General features: G+C 41.6%; 2 protein-coding genes across 2 annotated transcripts in view; one reads left to right on the forward strand and one right to left on the reverse strand.

Moving 5' to 3' along the window:
• Nucleotides 1-9280, forward strand: part of DOCK5 (dedicator of cytokinesis 5) — a 233930-nt gene extending 224650 nt beyond the window's left edge. Inside the window, exons 50-52 of the mRNA XM_062213659.1 lie at nt 3389-3527; nt 4262-4365; nt 4926-9280. Coding sequence (XP_062069643.1) covers nt 3389-3527; nt 4262-4365; nt 4926-5030 — 348 coding nt within the window. The 3' untranslated portion in view covers nt 5031-9280. The remainder of the gene's footprint in view (nt 1-3388; nt 3528-4261; nt 4366-4925) is intronic.
• Nucleotides 9281-12462: 3182 nt separating this feature from the next.
• Nucleotides 12463-16852, reverse strand: GNRH1 (gonadotropin releasing hormone 1). Its single transcript, XM_062212944.1, has 4 exons — nt 16420-16852; nt 16181-16322; nt 13700-13795; nt 12463-12618 (listed from the first exon to the last, which is right to left on the reverse strand). The coding sequence occupies exons 2-4, from the start codon at nt 16319-16321 to the stop codon at nt 12577-12579; spliced, it is 279 nt and encodes a 92-aa protein (XP_062068928.1). The 5' UTR covers nt 16322; nt 16420-16852; the 3' UTR covers nt 12463-12576.
• Between the last annotated feature and the right edge of the window lie 1985 nt (nt 16853-18837).

Consider the following 18837-nt stretch of genomic DNA (forward strand, 5'->3'; position numbering starts at 1 on the left):
AGTTTGCACCCACATAGAAACACAAAGTGAAACATACTGTTTGAGTACTAGTTATAGCATTAAATCACAATGTACAGCACATTAAGGACAGAGATCCCACATGAGGAGCAAGTGCACAGTGGCTCCTGTTGTTGACCCAACAAATTGACACTCTAGTTTATGGCGCCAGTAACCATCCTAGGCTGTCGTCATGAGTTGCCAAGGCTATGGAAGCCTTCCAAGTTTGCCGACTCTGATCATATTTAGACAAGGTCATAAAAGACAGAGTGAGGATAGTAACCAATGATCGTAAGAGTGGCATTTACCAGGTTTGAACAATTATACAGCATTAAGTGGGGAAGAGGACCATTAGTACACACATGTTGGGAGTAGAGCCATTGGTGGTAGAGGTTATGATTACAAAGGAATGAGGCCCAAGTGCACTAGACAGGGCCTAGAACAAAGGACAGAGTCATTATTAGAGGAGCTAAGAAAGGTGCTGTCTAAGCTACAATGAAGTTTTCTGATTGAGAGGCAAATAGAACCTGATAGAAGGGGCTTGATAATAATCTGGTGGGCTTCAGGCCTTGTAAATTCAGAGGCCAAGACCTATCTATCTCTTCACATGGGGTATATCCTAAGGGAGGTGTGAACCTCCTAGGGGAAGGCACTCTGTTGACTTTCATTACTTGGCTGGCCTGGGAGGAGAGCTGGCCAGGTAAAGGCAGGGGGCATCTCTAACAAGAAATTTACAGTTCTGCCTGCAATGTTGCTGACCCTACTTGACCATCCCCTCAGCTGCAGTGGTCACTTTGGAAGTTGGGCTGAGTGAAGGGCTTTTCAGCTTAGAGCCAATAAGATCTGTGGCTCTGACCTGGGCATCCTTCGACTCCAGGGCAGGTCCATTTCCAGTGATCCAACTCTTGGCAGAGCTGCCAGGGCTCTTCACAAGCTGACTTCTGCTGAAGCCCAGGCTTACCACATTGAAAGCCACTGCAGTGGACTGGCCTGTTGGGTCTCCTTGAGGGCAGATCACTGTACAGATCAGCCATTAATAGGCCTGCCACCCATTGCTTCTGATGCCTAGCTTTCTTTTCCTCCTGGTTTGTGTTAAAGCAGACCAGAGGATGCAAGTCAAGGGAGTGCCCGTTTCCCATCTCTAATCTTTGGTGGCCTGAACTACAAGTCTATAGTCACAGGCATGTTCTGTAGTAGTTTTTCTAAGGTAGACAATGCCCATGAGGAAAATTATATTCTCACTTTAAAACTTTCTTTCCCTTTGGTCTGAAAGGGAGGTTTTTTTCTACTTACTGTATACTTCGCTGATGGCGAAGTGAATCTAGCTATGAGATTATTATTTGAGTTCTTATTTTGGCTATGCTATTGCAGAAAAATGTTAGCCATCTCTTTTATAAGGTCTAAAGATTAAATTGTGCATCCTACAGATTCCTTCATAATAGAGTTCGTTTCCTACCTTGAAGAGAATAGAGAAATGAAAGAACAAGTTGGGCTTAGAATAGAGAAATGAGGGAGCAAGTCCTAGATCGCTTGCTGACAATTTAAAATTATAAACTCATCAACCAACAAGAGGCACTTGCTTACTTCACAGTATTTTTGAAAGCACCTGTAGGATTTTACAAGTATTTAACCCTTTAAGCCTCTGGGGCTTTCTCATTAAGATAACTATCATGTCTCCAAAATATCTGGTTGAAATAAGATTTCTTAAAATCATGACATAACATAGACCAAATTTGATCATTGTTACAAGGTGATTATTCAAATTTTTGAAAAAAGCACATATTTAAATAACCCATAGCTCTTAATAAAAATTCAGCTGTTTTTGAACAATTAGAATTTAACAGACATCAAGAGAACATAATAGATTACTTTAACACATTGCTTTAACAGAGCATCAGAGTTTAATTCTATGTCAAAGAGAAGTTGAGCTTCCTGTGATCTTTTGCTGTGAGGTTTCCTTCCTTTACCTTCTTTCATATTGGTGACCATGTTTCTGTGTTTCTGTGTGTAACACATCTTTAAGCATCTTTTGCAGGGCAGGATGAGTGGCAACAAATTCTTTCAGTTTCTGTTTGCTATGAAAAGTCTTAATTTCACCTTCATTCACAAATGAGAGCTTTGCAGGATATACTATTCTGGGCTGGCAGTTTTTCTCTCTTAGTACCTGGGCTATGTCTTGCCATTGCCTTCTAGCTTGTAGGGTTTCTGATGAGAAGTCTGCTGTGAGTCTAATTGGAGATCCTCTAAGAGTGATCTGACGTTTCTCTCTTGCACCTTTTAGGATCTTTTCTTTCTGTTTCACTGTGGTGAGTTTGATTACAACATGTCGTGGTGAGGATCTCTTTTGGTCATGTTTATTAGGGGTTCTATAAGCTTCCTGTACTAAGATGCCTCTGTCCTTCTCCAAACCTGGGAAATTTTCTGCTAGTATCTCACTGAAAATGCCTTCTAATCCTTTCTCCCTCTCCATGCCTTCAGGAACTCCTAGAACCCGAATGTTGGGTTTTTTAATAGTATCCTGTAGATTCCCGACAATATTGTTTAGATTTCTAATTTCTTCTTCTTTTCTTTGGTTTGCCTGTTTCCTTTCCTGTTCTCTGTCTTCTAAGTCTGATATTCTCTCTTCTGCTTTGCCCATTCTGTTTTTAAGGCTGTCTAATGTGTTTGTCATTTGATCTATTGAACTCTTCATTTCATTATGATTTCTAGTCACTATCAGAGTTTCTTGTTCCACTAGTTGTTTCATTTCATTTTGATTCCTCCTTAATATTTCACTTTCACGAGAGAGATTTTCTATCTTGTCCATGAAGGATTTCTGTAGTTCAAGAATTTGTTTTTGAGAACTTCTTAATGTTCTTATCAATTTTTTGAGATCCGCTTCTTGCATTTCTTCGATCTCATCATCTTCATAGTCTTGAATTGGGGTGTCTTTTTCATTTGGGGGTGTCATAGTGTCTTCCTTGTTCTTATTAGCTTGGTTTTTGCGTTTGTTGTTTATCATTTGCCTGCTAACTACCTCCAATTACGTTCAGCTGTGCGGAATTACTTCCCTTTTAAATCAAAAAAAGAAAGAGAGATTTACCACACCTAACCTGGGAGTGTCATCCTTGACACACCCTCAACCCTGAGGAACCAAACACAGCTCTCAGTCCACACTCATCTCAAGCCTCTAAGGCTCCACTGAAAGCAGACAGTCCACTTAATATAGAGCCATAGTGTAACAAGAAAAAACACCACAGTGAAGAAACCAAATATCTCCAACATGCCAAACAACAAACGGATTTATGTCCTTTTACAGATTTCTGCTATGCAAACAGGACTGTTCAGAGTCCTTTGGAACTCAGCTTTCCTCACCATGAAACCTTTTTCTCTGTTTTCCCCCTGGAACTAGAGCCCAGCCAGGAAAGCACAAAGGCCAAAGAGTCTGCAGCTGACGGACAGTCGGCTAACACCGTTCCATGGTTCTTCCCCTCCTCAGTCAACACCCTTGAGCCCACCTCCACTCACTCCGAAAGCTGCCAGGACCCTAAGTAAGTGTTCCTGGATCCCTAGTGTTCTTTTGGCTACTGAATGGAGGTTTTTTTTTTTGTTTTTTTTTTTTTTTTTGAAACTGAGCAATTTCTATTCAGAGTAGCCATGTAAAATGAGACTAGAAGGGTGGTTCAATTCAGTGGTAGTGAGTGTAAGGCAATTAAGCTAGAGTTTGGCAAGGAACCTTGGACTGCTGTTACTTATTATAATTTTCTGAGGGTAGGCATTTGGCCTCACTGTTAAGACACTGGTCAGAATGCCTTGTCCCACATCAGAGTGCTTGGTTTTCATCCCTGACTCGCAGCTTCCTGCCAGTGCAGACCCCGGGAGGCAGTGGTGATGGTTCAAGTAATTGGGTTCCTGCCATTCATGGGTGAAACATGGATATCAGATAGGGTTTCTTGGAGGAGTGGACATTTACATAAGCACAGTGGAATATATCAGAGAATAGAGCAATATCGTAAGTTTTAAAACCTGTTCTCATCTTTAGCTTAATGGTTAAAAAAAAAATCCCCAAACAAAAACCAGAACTTTCCTCTCTGAACTGCTTGCGAAGCTTGTTTAGCCTTGTGGAAAATGAAAGGTGTGACTTCTGTCATGTGGGATGAGAGCTCTTCTTCATATGGTGTTAGCAGTGTGGATTAGATGTTAGATGGTTCAGGCTGATACAAAGCAGTATTTGTATGAGATTCCTTAACAAATTGTTCTCTCTGCCCTCATCTTTGTATCCCAGGCTCCCCGTCTTTGCAGACAGATGGGGTAGTGACTGCTCCTGTCCCGCCTCCACCTCCCCCCAAAAGCAAGCCCTATGAGAGCAGCCAGAGGAATTCTGCAGAGGTAGGCAAACCACAGCTGACAGCTGAGGTCGGGAAGCACCACTCCAAGGAAGACTGCATTTTTTCCAGTCTTTTTGGCCCCAAGTTTACTTAGTTTATCACTGCAGTTTGATCCTTGGTTCATTATTGAAACCTTTTCATAAGATTGAAGGCAGAACCATTGTCTGCACCTTACCCTGGGTACAGGTGGGTGACATTAAAAGTAAGTCTCTGTTCACATTTGAAGAGTTTCCTTCTTCTAAGTGAGGAAACCATCATTCTGGAAAAGCCTCAGGTAGGTTTCCTTATTCACTTAGCAAATATTTATTGAGTGCCTTCTGAATATATGTGCCAGGGACACAAGTGCCAGGGATATAGCAGTTACTTCGTGTGTGTATCTGATTAGCTCAAGAGGAACAAGCAAGAATACACCAGTCGCCTTTGCCTTTGCACCTTGCAAAGGCTGCATAGATAAACTGAAATCACTTCAGAATTAGAGCACAATGCAGGCAATGGGGAGGAGAAGGCAGGATTGGGAACAAAGCTAAGCCTCATTTCTAATTTTGTGTGTCTGCCCTCCAGATCGCTCCCCCATTGCCTGTCCGAAGAGAAGCCAAAGCGCCACCCCCGCCCCCTCCAAAAGCTCGGAAATCTGGCATCCTTTCCTCTGAGCCTGGATCCCAGTGAGCGTCTTGCCCTCTCTCTGAGACTCCGAGTGCCTTTGGACAGATGCTGCCTGGGAATGGGCCGCAGGGAGACTGTGTCCTCATTTCATGAACTCCATGTCGACTGCCTTTCCTGATTGGGATGAGGTCCAGCTGGTTTTGTTCTTTCAAAACTCCCCTCTGATAGGTGTGAGGCCAGGCCAATCCCCTCCAGTCCACTCGGGATTCCAGAACTGGCCGTATCCTGTGCATTTCAAAGGAGAGTTCTCTTTCACCGTCATTGAGTTTCGGCATCTACTGCAGAGACACCAGGGCTGAATAAGCCTGGACCCATTCTCCTGAAGCAGTGAAGCAGCTCCACTCATCTACTCCCTGGAGGGATTTCTTGCCTTGCTTCTGAAGAGCTGTGCTTGAGACAGCTGCTTTCCTCCCCGGGACATACCTGTCCCATCTAGCATCTTGAAAGAGGTGGATACCAAGTACATTTTAGTGGCCAAGATAATCCTGTCTTTCTAATGTCTACCATGTCTCCTGTGAGGAAGAGAACACAACATGTTTAACGCAGATTGGCTCCCTTCAGATGTGATTGGGTCTCCTCATTGAGAAATGAGGATTCACACGTGAGCCCTGAGCTCTAGCTAGCATCCTCCACCGCCACCCACTTGAGGCACAGGAGAGCACCCCTCCTGGTCCACTGCCCTCACTGCAGTGCCACCGTTCTCCCAACTAATGATCCTCCTTGCATGGCATTCTCTCCTCAGACTGCAGATCCTTTGACACGCTTCCTTTGCACACACAGTTTTTGTCCTGTTACGTCTTCTGCGCTCTAATCACTGGCTGCAATGGACTTAAGAGCCTGGGTTCAACAGCTTCTTTCCCAGAACCAATGTGGATAACTCAGTGGTCCCCGTCTGCTACCTGATATTTCCTTGGAGAATACAGTGCAATATTTCCCTTGTCTTACTTATTCCTCTTCATGGTGGAACTGATTTAATTACTTGCTGATGGTACTAATGTCAGTGCTCCTTTCAGAAGAAAAAATGGGGTGACTTAGATGACCAAATACTTCACACACAGATAACCACACGAAGATGCAAGCGTTGTAAGCTGGAAGAGCCTTAAAGGCCATCCAAACCACCTCCTCATTGTGATGAGGAAACAGGCTACCCACATAAAGATGTACTACAGATGCTTACTAACAATCCAGCATGCTACAGGCTACACCCAGATAACACTTAGATCCTCAAGACAGCGCTGACAGACTAATATCTACTCCTCATTGGAATAATATTTGAAATGTCCCAGATATTTCTATGCACTACTGAGGTATTTGTGGCAAAGCAGAAAGCTTTCGACTGTGACTCCCGCAGGTCAACATAGAGGGAAGCTCACCTGGGGCCCCTCTCACGACCTTGCAAGGAGGGGAGAGAGCAGGGAAAGAAAGTTCAACTGTGAGAATTTGCATTTGCCTCTTTGATTGTGTGCCTTGTTCACCACTACCCTTTGTAGGAGAGACATGCAGGTTCATCACAGGGATCGAGGAAGCAAAACCTCTGAGACATGTGCAGTGTGCTAGTCAAGAAATCCATATGCATGTTCTAGAAGCACTGTGGAGAAGGTTGTTCTTTACCCTACCCATGGGAGCCTTCACTGTGATAACATAGAAAAGGCCTAAGCTTTGGACCTGAAGACTTTCGGTTTCATCATATCCCAGTCATGGCATCTGTTCACTTTCCAGGCCCCTGCAAAGTATTTGAAATTGAGCTTTCATTTTCTCACCTTCCAAAAGTGGGGATGATACCTCCCACACGGATTGTTATAAAGTGTAAATGAGGTGGAATATATGAAGGAGTGATGGTCCTTTCTTCTCCTTGAGGCCTGAGCAGGATCTGGAATTCTGTACAAGCATTAGTGATATTCTTTTCTTTGTTGATTCAAGGCTATTTGCAATGTGAGTGCGGGTTAGCTCTGCACATAAAGTCCTTCTCCAAAAGATGCCATCTTTTGGAGCCTTTTGTTTAATTACCTATGACAGAGTCAAAGTATTAATAAGAACTGAAGAGGGTTATAAGTGGAAAGAGCTCAAAGTCTCCAGAGGAAGGACACAGGCAACAGAATAATTATGTGGGGCTCACGTGGAGCTTGGAGCAACTTCGGAGAAGTCACCTCGCAGACTGGCAGAAGGGCTTTGGATGCCTCACTCTACTTTTCAGGATGCCATTAAAATAGGAAGATGGGAATCTGAGTCAGAAAGAAACCCCAAACCTCAAGGCTGTGCTTCCACAGGAGAAGTGAGTCTTTGAGCAGAGGCTGGGGACCTATCACCATGTATCCACATGATCCGTCAGTGGCCAGATACTGTCTGTTTTTCAGTTGAGCATATTTTCCTTACCACCTTAATGAAAATACTAGCCTTCTCCTGCCTGTACACAAAGGACCTCAGGTAGCGTAGTAGGGTAGACAACAGAGGCCATCAGAAAGTCCATTTCCTAGGGAAGCTATTGGGTGTGAAAGAGTTACATTTGACAAAAAGTCATGTCTGTCTTGAAGTCAAAAAAATGCTTTATGATTAAATTAAATATAGAAGAGGTGAGGAACAGGGGAAAAACAGAGAAACAACTGGTTTTTATTTTCCTTGCTGAAAATCTAGAGTATTGGAACATAGTAAAATTAGCCCCAAAGTTAAGTTGCCACAACCTTATGAATATCGGTTTCTAGTTTGTGGTTGGTGTGTTGTTATTTAATCATTTTTATCTTCCTTGACTGGTGACTTGTCTTGCTTCCAGGTTTTTTGTGTTTTGTTTTTTATTTTCTGTTGAAAGAATTGTTTCACTCAACACATACTAAGTTCTTACTGAACATCAGATATGTTACTAGCCCCTGAGAATGAAGCAATTCAACCTGTGCAGTGGAAACAGCCCCAGTATACAAAGACTGTTGACTCTGCGTGTGGTAGGATTGGAAAATAAGTGATAATAGATATTAGATAACAAAACCCTAAATAAGGCTGCTGGGCCTTAATCCCTTTTCTCCAGCATTGTAGCCATGGTCTCCTGCCAAGGAAACCCATGAAAAGCTGTAGCCACATTGAAATCCATAAGATAAAACAATGTATAAAAATCAGGATTTGTGATAATAATCAACCTTTGTTAACTCTTACCAAGCTGGATGAGTTTGTTCCCTCAAGCACTCCCAGATCATGGGAGTGATGTCTTACTTTAAAAATGAGATGGAACTGACCTACAGCTAAATGCACAAATCTTAGGTGTGCAGATGGAAGAATTTCCATATAGTTCCACACCTGAGTCACCATAACTCAGATACAACATGAGAACTATTTCCAGCGCAAGGCTGTTCAAAATTGTGCCTGCTTTCTCACACTTCTCAGGTGTAATGAAAGGGAGAAAAACCTCACTATCAACATAAGACTATAAAGATTGTGTTTGCAGTCCCTCCCCCAGCCTCAATTTCCTCATCTGCTAAAAAATATATATACGAGGCCACATGATCTTTAGAATTCTTTGGGCCCCAAATTCTTTCATTCTAAGTGAATAAAAAAGTAGTGTCTGAAGAAAATTAAATTTCTTTGTAAAGGCTTTTAGATCCAAATACTAGACTCTGCATTTTTCATCCCAACTTGGTGCTTTGACCCAGCCATACCAGGCTGTTAAGATCAAAAGAGGTATGTACATTAAAGTTCATGAGTCTGCCTGTGATAATGCAGCAGACATTGAAAACTTGACGTAAATTCCCATAATTCTCCATACTAATGTATAGACAGTGTCATTTTCACAGTAATCTTCGGCCTTCACACCCTGGTCCACTCCACTGTATACTTTATTTTAATAATCACACTTTCTTCCCCTCATATCATTTGGGAAATTGGCAGATATCACTTTCCTGGAAACTTTAATTCAGCTGTAAGTCTGTTTTTGAAATTAAATTGGAAAAGGTAAGTTTCTGTTGGGATAGGCTGAGTTGAATCATTCATTCTAATCTACAAAAAAGAAAAATATTTTTTTCATCCATTTAATGGTTCCAGGCTGACTGATTTCAGATCCAACCAAAGCTTCTCTTCAGTACACATGCCCACACTCATCCATGAGTTGAATCTTGTGAGTTGCTTATACAGATTTTGTCACAAATTCCTTTGCCACAATTCTGTAACTAATTCAGTTGCAAATATGAGTAGTTAGGATGTGTGCATCGAAGTAGAATTTTGTCAGATTTGCTATTATTTATTTTTTAAATTAAAAACAGAAATGTGTTTTGAAGTTTATCGTGTGTTTAGTTTGTTATTACCTTTATACTTACAAAATCAGACCTTTTCTGAACTTTGCAATTTCTCCTTACTGATACTTCTTATAAGACATATCATCCCCAGAGTCCTCCTGGCTTTTCTCATGATAGACCCTGCTAGTTGAAATGTGTACTTGTGGGGTCCTGTAGTTATCTTTCTCTGAAGTAATAAAAATGCAAACCATTTGGTTCTTCTCATCTACCATCTATCCCTTTGGCATCTAAGCTCGCAGCTTTGTGGTAGCAGTTCACTTAATGTCCATGTCCCTGTAACAGTTCTATTTCTTCATTCATTCGCTATGCATAATTAGGCCAGAATAACAGGAGAAAGTTAAAAAGGAGTATCAAGTAACTTATATGGTAAGGGTAGGATGCTATTCTTTTTTAAAAAAGATTATTTAATTTTATTTTCTTATTTATTTGAAAGGCAGAGTTACAGAGAGAGAGCCCGCATGCATCCATTCACTGGTTCACTCCCAAAATGGCCTCAATGGCTGGGGCTGGGCCAGGCCAAAGCCAGGAGCCTGGAGCTGCTTCTGGGTCTCCCACGTGGGTGCAGAAGCCCAAGCACTTGGGCCAGTTTCCAGCCAGCACCCATATGGGATGCCAGCATCACTGGCTACACCACAATGCTGGTCCCAGCATGTGATTCTTAAACTGGTTGAACCTTAGTTGTCACCTGGGGGAAGGCCACACCCCAGTCTAGTTACATCAGAATTTCTGAGGATGGGAAGTGGGACCCAACATCCATATTTCTTTCAGATTTGCCTATATTATTCCATGTTGGTCCAAGGTTGAGAAACCACTTCCTTAAAAGAAATACAACTTTAGAAAATGAATATGTACAGCATGCTTTGTGAAATCCCTGCTGGTCAGGTTGGAAGGAGCCATCCCACAGTTGTGGTAGGATTTTTAAGTTCTTGTTTAAACCTGGCCCATGCCAAGATGTTTTCTCTTAAGCTGTCCCCATGCTTCAAAACCTCTGCAGTCTATTGCTTTTTAAAAGCAACACTGCTTCACTGTCTGTGCATAAAGGTCACAAAGATGCATGTTAAAAATGCAGATGCTTTGGGAAACAATAAGCCTGTGGAATCTCTGCTGTTGACTGCAAGGCCTGTTCTCAAAGAGAAACAGTGTTAGGGTGCAGGCATTGTCCGGGGTGACAAAAGTAAATTGTGAACCTGAATATCTGCTTTCAACTCCAACAAAAGTAAATTGATTGTGAACCCCAATATCTGGTTTCAGCTCCAACTAATAACCCAACTTCCAAAGTCCAGTTTCATTGACTTCTTATCAAAATGTGATACAGAAGCAGTGAACATGGAACTAGACATTGCTGAGCAGATTTCTTAACCTCTCAGAGCCCCAGTCTCTTCATTGTAAGGCAAAGACGACACTTTCTACTTCCCAGGTTGTTACAGTGGTTAGTGAGAATATTTGTGCACTATCAAGTACAAAGCCTGATACTAGTCTTTGTGGTTTATAATAGCAATGCTGTTTGACCAGAAGACATGGGAACACAAGAGTCCTGTGTCCAACTGTCTGCCTTCTATTGTATTTCTAGAGTGAGTGAAAGACTAGAAAAGCAGGCAGGTGAACACTCTACTTTTGATCCCTGCTGTAGTTTCCATATGGTTTAGCCCCCAAAGATTCAAGTGCTGGAATCTTGGTCCCTAGTGTATTGGTACTGAGAGGTAGTGGAACCTGTTAGAGGTAGGAGGCAATTAAGTCATCAAGGCAGCACCCTCGCAAAAGGGATTAGTGAGTGAGTTGGTTCCTGTGGGACTAGATTAGGTACTGTGAGAGCAAATTGTTATGAAATGAGGCCACCTCATAAAGTTGACCTCATCAGCATGTACCATTCATGAATTCTCACCAATACCGTCTGCCGTGTTATGGACACAGCCCAAGGCCCTCTTCAAATGTGGCTTCCTGAGCTTGGACTTTCCAGCTTCCAAAACAGTAAGTCAAAATAAACCTCTTTTTTTCCATATAAAGTACCTGTTGGGTATTGTGTTAGAGCAACACAATACTATGCTAGTCCCAAACCTCACTGTGCACCACTTAGGTAGGTCATGTGAAATCAAAAGGGGCATTGGAGTAGGAGCCCTGCAAGGCTGCATTTTCCCTGTGCCTCACTTGAATCCCAGTAGATTTTCAATCTAAAGAAGGATCTATCCAAGTGAGATGAAGCTTGAGCCATGGCTCCACCTTAACTTTGTGGTCAAAGATTAGGTTACAATCCCATGGAAACCATGGCTGAGTCATCCTTACAAAGCCTGGGGTAATAGGTGGCCGTTCTCCACCTTGGGGGTGGAATGCAGGGGTGGATGAGAGTCATGAGACTGCTTTAGTTAACAGTAGATGCTTGATGTTATCTCATCTCCCTTCCCATTGAAACTGAGCCACCATCCCTTACGCCTTTGATGTAGACTTATTCAGACCCTAGTCTTCCTTGCAGTTCCTGTCTTCATTGTGATGACTGCAAGTCAACTCCTTACTAGGATTAACTCAAGGTAGTGTTACAAGGGGTCAAGTTGGCCCTGCAGCACTACAGATTTGCAAGACTCAGAATCCAGTTCTCTCCATGGCTAACATCCTACCACTAGACACTATTTAGAGATGTTTCACAGGAACTTCAAGCCCACTTAAATAAAGCAATAACTAATCTACCCATAGGTAGGCTGGAGCCCACTTTGCCATCACAGCATCTTCAGAACATTCTGCCCTCTTGTCACTGACCAATCCAAGGAAGGCCATGAGCACTGTGGACTAACCAGAGATTTTCACATCAGCTGTTTGTGCACTGCTCAATCTCTACTTTAATCTGTAGGATTCATTCTCTTTCATCTATCCAGAAGTCTGCGGATAGAGCATTAGTTGCCCGACTCCTTGCACTGCACATTGCAAATAAGCTACAGCTTTCTTCCAGCTTTCTTTTCTTCTGGTGTCATTTTTGGCTTGCTACACACTGGGCGAGCAGACCCAGTTTTGGGATTCTATAGCATTTCCTCCAACCAGATTTGGGAGTGCTCTATAATACCATCTGCAACCTGTAGACACACACGCATGGTTCCCTTTAATGGGCTTATTATAATGTCCTTTCCCCCAAAGTTCTGAGTTAAATACTTGATACTTATATCATATTACTCATGACACAGCACTTTATTATGAATACTTGCAACTTAGTTCTGAAATTCTCACAATTTTTTCAAGGGTCACAAATTTCAGCATCAGGATTATGTGTCTGTCCTTCTGGCCCAGTAGACTTAAATCTTCCTCTGTCCAGTCTCCTCTTCAATCAGACTATCCTAAAAAATATGTGAGTGAAAATATATCAAAGTTAACTTTACTGGTGGAATTCCATTGCATTTTTGCTAAAATATAAATTGAGAAGAAATAGACCTATTCATTTTCTTAGATTAGAAAGTGCTAGAGAAATATGATGGATTGTCTCTTTTTTTAAAAATTCCTTAAAATAAACTCTACACTAACAATTTAAGGGTAGGATTTGAAGATGAAAGAAAAATCTGATCATCAGTTTACTATTAAACCAGACTTTGCTTCAATTCCCTCATGTCATGTGCGAAATTTCATTGCTTGCTATTATTTTTGTCATACAATAAGCAAGATTAAAAAATGAAAAGAAATAAAGATGTTTGTTCACTTTTTTCTCTGTCCTGTGGGTATGAAAGAAAAAGCCACTGGAAGAAATTAAAATTATAACATCTTCATATATGACTTATTCAGGCTTTCCTTGTTCCTGGGTGTAATGGTTAATTAGCCTTTAGTGCCTTGTGACTGTAACACGTAAGTGGACCAGGAAGCTCAGAAAATATCCACTGAATTCAAGATTCAGTTTCTGTATTAGCTCTGTTCATGCTTTCATCATCAAAAACTGAGATTATTAGATTTTCATTTTTGGTGGGAATTGAAGACCATATAGTCCTACCATAAAAATGGAAAACAAAACCTGCAGCTCTGGAATTACCAATTTACTAGTTTGAAATTTGTTTATTCCAAAGGGGAAAAAAAAATCACCATTTCCAATATGTACCTTTTCCAGGTTTTGGGGAAAGTGTGTCACACCAAGAACAATTGCAGAACCAGGTAGAGGGCTGTGGCTAAGCCTGGAGCAATATACTTATGGGGCTTGATGAGTATATGTGAGGAGAAATTTGGTTGAGCACCCCAAAGACTGGAGCCAGCATTAGAAAATAGAGGGTTTCAGCCTCTAGGCTAAGAAAGGAAAAGGCATGAAACAGTGACTGCCTGGTCACAGGGGGTACGCAGCTGTCAGGAAGGCAGCAGGCAGCCCCTGGGGATGTGGAGGCGGTCATCCAAAGCCTTTCCACCACTAAAGCGCCCCATATCATGGTCACCTGCACTCACCAGAGCTTCTTTCAGGCCCCTGAGCGGGGAGCGTGGCTGGAGGATGGTGCATTCGAAGCGTTGGGGTTCTACAGGCTGATCAACCTCTTTGGCTCTCTGAAGAAACAGAGTGTGATTCTCAGAGTTGGTGATGAAGAAATGAAATGACTTTTTCATTCCACCAAAGATTTTCCTGAGGAGGGAGGTCAAGGGGGTTGTGGAATAGAGTGGGTGACTTTGAAAGCTGCAGGACTGAGATTGGGATTGGAAAGGGACAAGTTTGCCATCGGGCATTTTCCACAGTGATGCGGGAGGGCTGGGGACAGGAAGAAGAGCCCATGGTTTCTCCTTGGGCATGATGAGAGTGAGGTGCTCTGAGTCTCATAAGGAGACAGTGCACACATAGAAAATACAAGCACAAGGGACTGGTGTTGTGGCACAGCTGGAAGTTCAAATCCTGGCTGCTCCACTTCTGATCTAGCTCCTTGCTAATGCACACAGGAAGGAAGCAAATGATGGTCCAAGTACTTGGTGGCCCTGTCACCCAAGGGGGAGGTCTGGATGGAATTCTTTGCTTCTTGTTTCCACCCGGCTCAGTCCCTGACTGTTGCAGTCAATTGGGGAGTAAATAAGTGAATGGAAAATCTCTGTCTCTCCATCTATCACTCTGCCTACCCAGCAAATAAAATAAATCTTAACAAACAGAATAGGGTTGGTGTTCATCTTCTGGCTTTTACTAAATATGTCAGAGTTCAATGAGATTTGCTTCGCATATAATCTGTGGAGAGGAGACTTCAAATTCTGGAGCTTCTTAGTTTAATACTAAATTATCTTTATTTCTCTAAAAGGAGATGTTTATTTCCAGTCAAAATTAAATGCTTTTACCTTTGTCTAGCTAAGTCTCCCATTCTCCGCCTTATGTTATTTTTTGGATTAATAAGATAACATAAATGGCATCTTCTGTGTAATTCTCACCCAACCCTGTGAAGTCATATTTTACAGTTAAAAAACCCAAGTCCTCTACTCCCCCACCCTTGTTAACGCTGGTGCTAGTACTGTGGTTAATCTATCTGCAATTAAATCCAGCATGTTTCCCACTAAGAGAGTACTTCAAGATACTTGTGGTAAAATGGAAATAAAAGATAAGTTTAGTTGGTTGAAAAAAATTGAAGTCCACACAAGGTTGTTTTCATAATATGCATTCCTCATGAACTTTCTGAAAACTCTTTGTATATATGGATTTCAAAAAATGTTTGCACTAAAATAAAGTTATGTTTTAATTCCAATTTCCATGCATTTTTGAGGGATCCTATTATTCTATATTGTTCTCTTGTGTTTGCTAACTCTTGAAGTCTACCAGTGTCCAACTTCTTTACTTGAATGCCCCTGTCAGTGAGAAGAAATGGCAGAGTTCACACCCTTGATAAAGATACACACTTATAAACTACAAAAATGCACTACTGACCCAATATCATACATATGTTATTTATTACTTTTTTTTTTTTTTGACAGGCAGAGTGGATAGTGAGAGAGAGAGAGAGACAGAGAGAAAGGTTTTCCTTTTTGCCGTTGGTTCACCCTCCAATGGCCACTGCGGCCGGTGCATTGTGCTGATCCGAAGCCAGGAGCCAGGTGCTTCTCCTGGTCTCCCATGCGGGTTCAGGGCTCAAGGACTTGGGCCATCCTCCACTGCCTTCCTGGGCCATAGCAGAGAGCTGGCCTGGAAGAGGGGCAACCGGGACAGAATCCGGCGCCCCAACCGGGACTAGAACCCGGTATGCCGGCGCCGCAAGGTGGAGGATTAGCCTGTTAAGGCACGGCGCCTGCCTATTACTTATTTTTTTAAATTGAAAGGCAGAGAGACAGATAAAGAATATTCATTGCTGGTTCACTTCTCAAATTTCCATGACAGGGCTGGGCCAGGCTGAAGCCAGGAGCTAGGAACTCAATCTGTGTGTGGCAGGGACCAAACCACTTGGGCTGAAACCTGCTCCCAGAATATGCATTAGCAGGAAGCTGGACTTGGAGGTGGAGCCAGGAATTGAGCCTAGGCACTCTGATATGGGATGCAGGCATCCCAAGTAGCACCAACCACTGCATGAATTGCCTGTCCCATAGGTACTTTAAAAGATGAACTTTTGGATTTTTTTTTAATACAGAAGTTCTAGGATTTTCTTTCCAAATCCAAAAGAATTAACTTCTGCTTGAGATATTGGCTCAATCCCATTTTTTTGGTAGTTATGTTTGGCATTCCATTTACTGAGAGTGCAACATACTCTTGCCCTTGTTGCTTTATTATCTTGGACCTTGTCTTGCTCTTTGCTTCATTAGTCCCTGTCTGAATTGAAAGTAGAAAAGGGCTTCTGCTTTCTAAGTATCTTCTCTCACCTAGAATATCCAGGATGGAGCATGATAGAATCATTAGGGCTCATGCTGAATGTTTCATACAGTTCAACTTAATCAAATAAGCTACATCTTGTTTTGTAACTAAGAGAAACTTACCTCTTGGAAAGAATCAATCCAATTTTCAGCATTTCTCTTTCCGCCAGGGCGCAACCCGTAGGACCAGTGTTGGCTGGAGCAGCCTTCCACGCATAAAGTCAGCAGCATGAGCCCAGCAAGCAGTTTGGGAATTAGCTCCATTCTAAGGAACAGCAACGCACAATCAAAATAGAGTCAGACTGGGTTGAGTAAAAAATAAAACCCTCTTTAGTGAAAAGAACAGTATTTTTATCATTAACCTTGGAGAAGATAAAAGCTGGAATTACGCAGTTTTCACACACAGATGCTGAAATGACATCTGTTTGCTTACTGAGTTCTCTAGCCATTGTGGACAAAATTGGTTAAGGTTGAGCATTCCTAATCTCAAAATCCAAAGTCCAGAATGCTCCAAACTCTGAAACTCTGAGTGCTGACACAAGTGGAAATTATACTTCAAGAAACTTTGTTTCATGCACATTATTTAAGATTCTATATGTTGGCCGGCGCTGTGGCTTAGCGGGTAAAGCCGCTGCATGCAGTGCCGGCATCGAATACAGGCACCAGTTCGAGTCCCAGCTGCTCCACTTCTGATCCAGCTCTCTGCTATATGGCCTGAGAAAGCAGTAGAAGATGGCCCATTTGCTTGGGCCCCTGCACCCGTGTGGGATACCTGGAAAAATCTCCTGCTCCTGGCTTCAGATCGGCACAGCTCCAGCTGTTGCGGCCAAATGGGGGGGTGAACCAGCAGATGGAAGACCTCTCTCTCTCTCTCTCTGCCTCTCTTCTCTCTCTTTCAAATAAATAAATCTTTTTTTTTTTAAAAAAGATACTATATATAACCTTCAGGCTGTGTGTATGAGATGTATATGAAACATAAATGAATTTCGTTTTTATTCCCATCCCCAAGATACCTCATTTTGTAAAGCAAATCTTTCAAAATAATAATCATCATCATCATCAAAAACACACAAAATCTGAAACACTTCTGGTCCCAGGCATTTTGGATAAGGGATATTCAGTCTGTACTCTAAATTCATATTTCAGGAAGTTTTTAAGTGCTAAAGTAATTTTTTCTGTTTGCTTGATCATCCAAACACCATGATCCATTCCTTATCAAATTCCCTTTTACGCTTACCATGTCCCACATTGTGGACTGGTTTTCAACCCCATTAGTCCTGAGATAAAACTGGCCCATTTACACTGAGAAGTAGCTTCTACTAGGTATCTCTGGCTAATATAAAGTTGCTTGACATTAAGTGACTACACAGTAGTTTTAATGACATTTTGCTGATTATCAATCCTTTGTCTTCCAAGCATTACCGCTGGCTGCACCATCTGTGAGAGATAGAGGACTCAACTCTGTTCAAAGCAGTGAGGCCTAGACCAGATGCCTCCCTAGCCAACAGGGCCTCTAATTATCTAATCAAATGTTTCTCCATATTAATTTTCACTCGATGGGAAGAGGCTAAAGACAAAGTCAAATACTGGTCAATGAGTTACTGGATTCCCCACAGGACGGGTCTCTTGGCTGGTGGCAAGAACAGTGAAGGACAAGGCTCCTTTAGGTACCACTACACCAGAAGTTAGCCTTTGAAGTGCAAAATGCCCTCCAGACACACAATAGCTCATAATCTTAAACAAAACTGCGAGAAATTTAAAGATTTTTTTTTTTTTTTACCTGTTTGGATGTAAAGAGCCAAAGGGATTCCACGCTTCCTTTTGTGTGTGTTGAGTATTGTGACTTTCCTATTTTTCTAGCTTCCTTTTTATATGAAACTTTTCCAGGACACTGAAATCTTTCCTGCTGATAAATTATACTGCACATGGACTGTGGTTTTTTTTCATAGTAATTTTTGTAATCCTCACATAAAACCCTCTAATGGTGTATGTAATTGGAACACCCACTGGTGTATCTGTTAAATTTACTTAAGCCTGGCCATTAAAACCTCAGCTAAAACTTTTATAGCTGAGACCACAATTCAAAAAGATTAAAATCTAGCTTGGTTGGATTCTCTTGAGGAAACTTGCAGACCTATCAAGAGTTCAAGGAAAATAAATGTCTTAGACTAAATGAAGTTAAATGTACACATAAAAACTTGGAGAGTCTGCAATAAATATATTCAGAAAAATTGAGTCAGGATGCTTTGGAGTTAGTCTCAGCCTTTAGATTCCTCATTTGTAAAAGGAGAGATTTAAACTAGATGATCAGGGAATTGCTCCTGGTTTTAAAAATTTGATATATAAATAAAAATAAGTGATTTTTGACACTATATAAAATCTGTATAGGATCCTAAATTAGATGTTATGAGTTTGAAAATTCCCCTATCTCCTATCCAGCAGGTTCCTTCCTTGAGTTCTTGAAAACCATTAGTGATTTACTTATCAAAAAAGGTTAAGAAAAAAATAGTCATTAGAATATACTAAAAGCAAAACCATACAGAGCAAACTTAGGTCAGCAATTCAACACATTTCCATAGATACTTACTGAGTTAAAATATGCAAGCTGCTGTGCTAAGAGCAGTGAGCACAAAAATGAGAAATGATAGCTCATGGCATGTGAGTAAGAACATCCACCACTCAATGTAACAACACGCCAACTGGCTATTATCATCCAACTTTCACAAACGTCCCAAGTGGCATGATCTTGGATATATTATTTATACTAGCATTTACTAAAG

The sequence above is a fragment of the Lepus europaeus genome, chromosome 16 (genome assembly GCF_033115175.1).
Source record: "Lepus europaeus isolate LE1 chromosome 16, mLepTim1.pri, whole genome shotgun sequence".
NCBI classification, from domain to species: domain Eukaryota; kingdom Metazoa; phylum Chordata; class Mammalia; order Lagomorpha; family Leporidae; genus Lepus; species Lepus europaeus.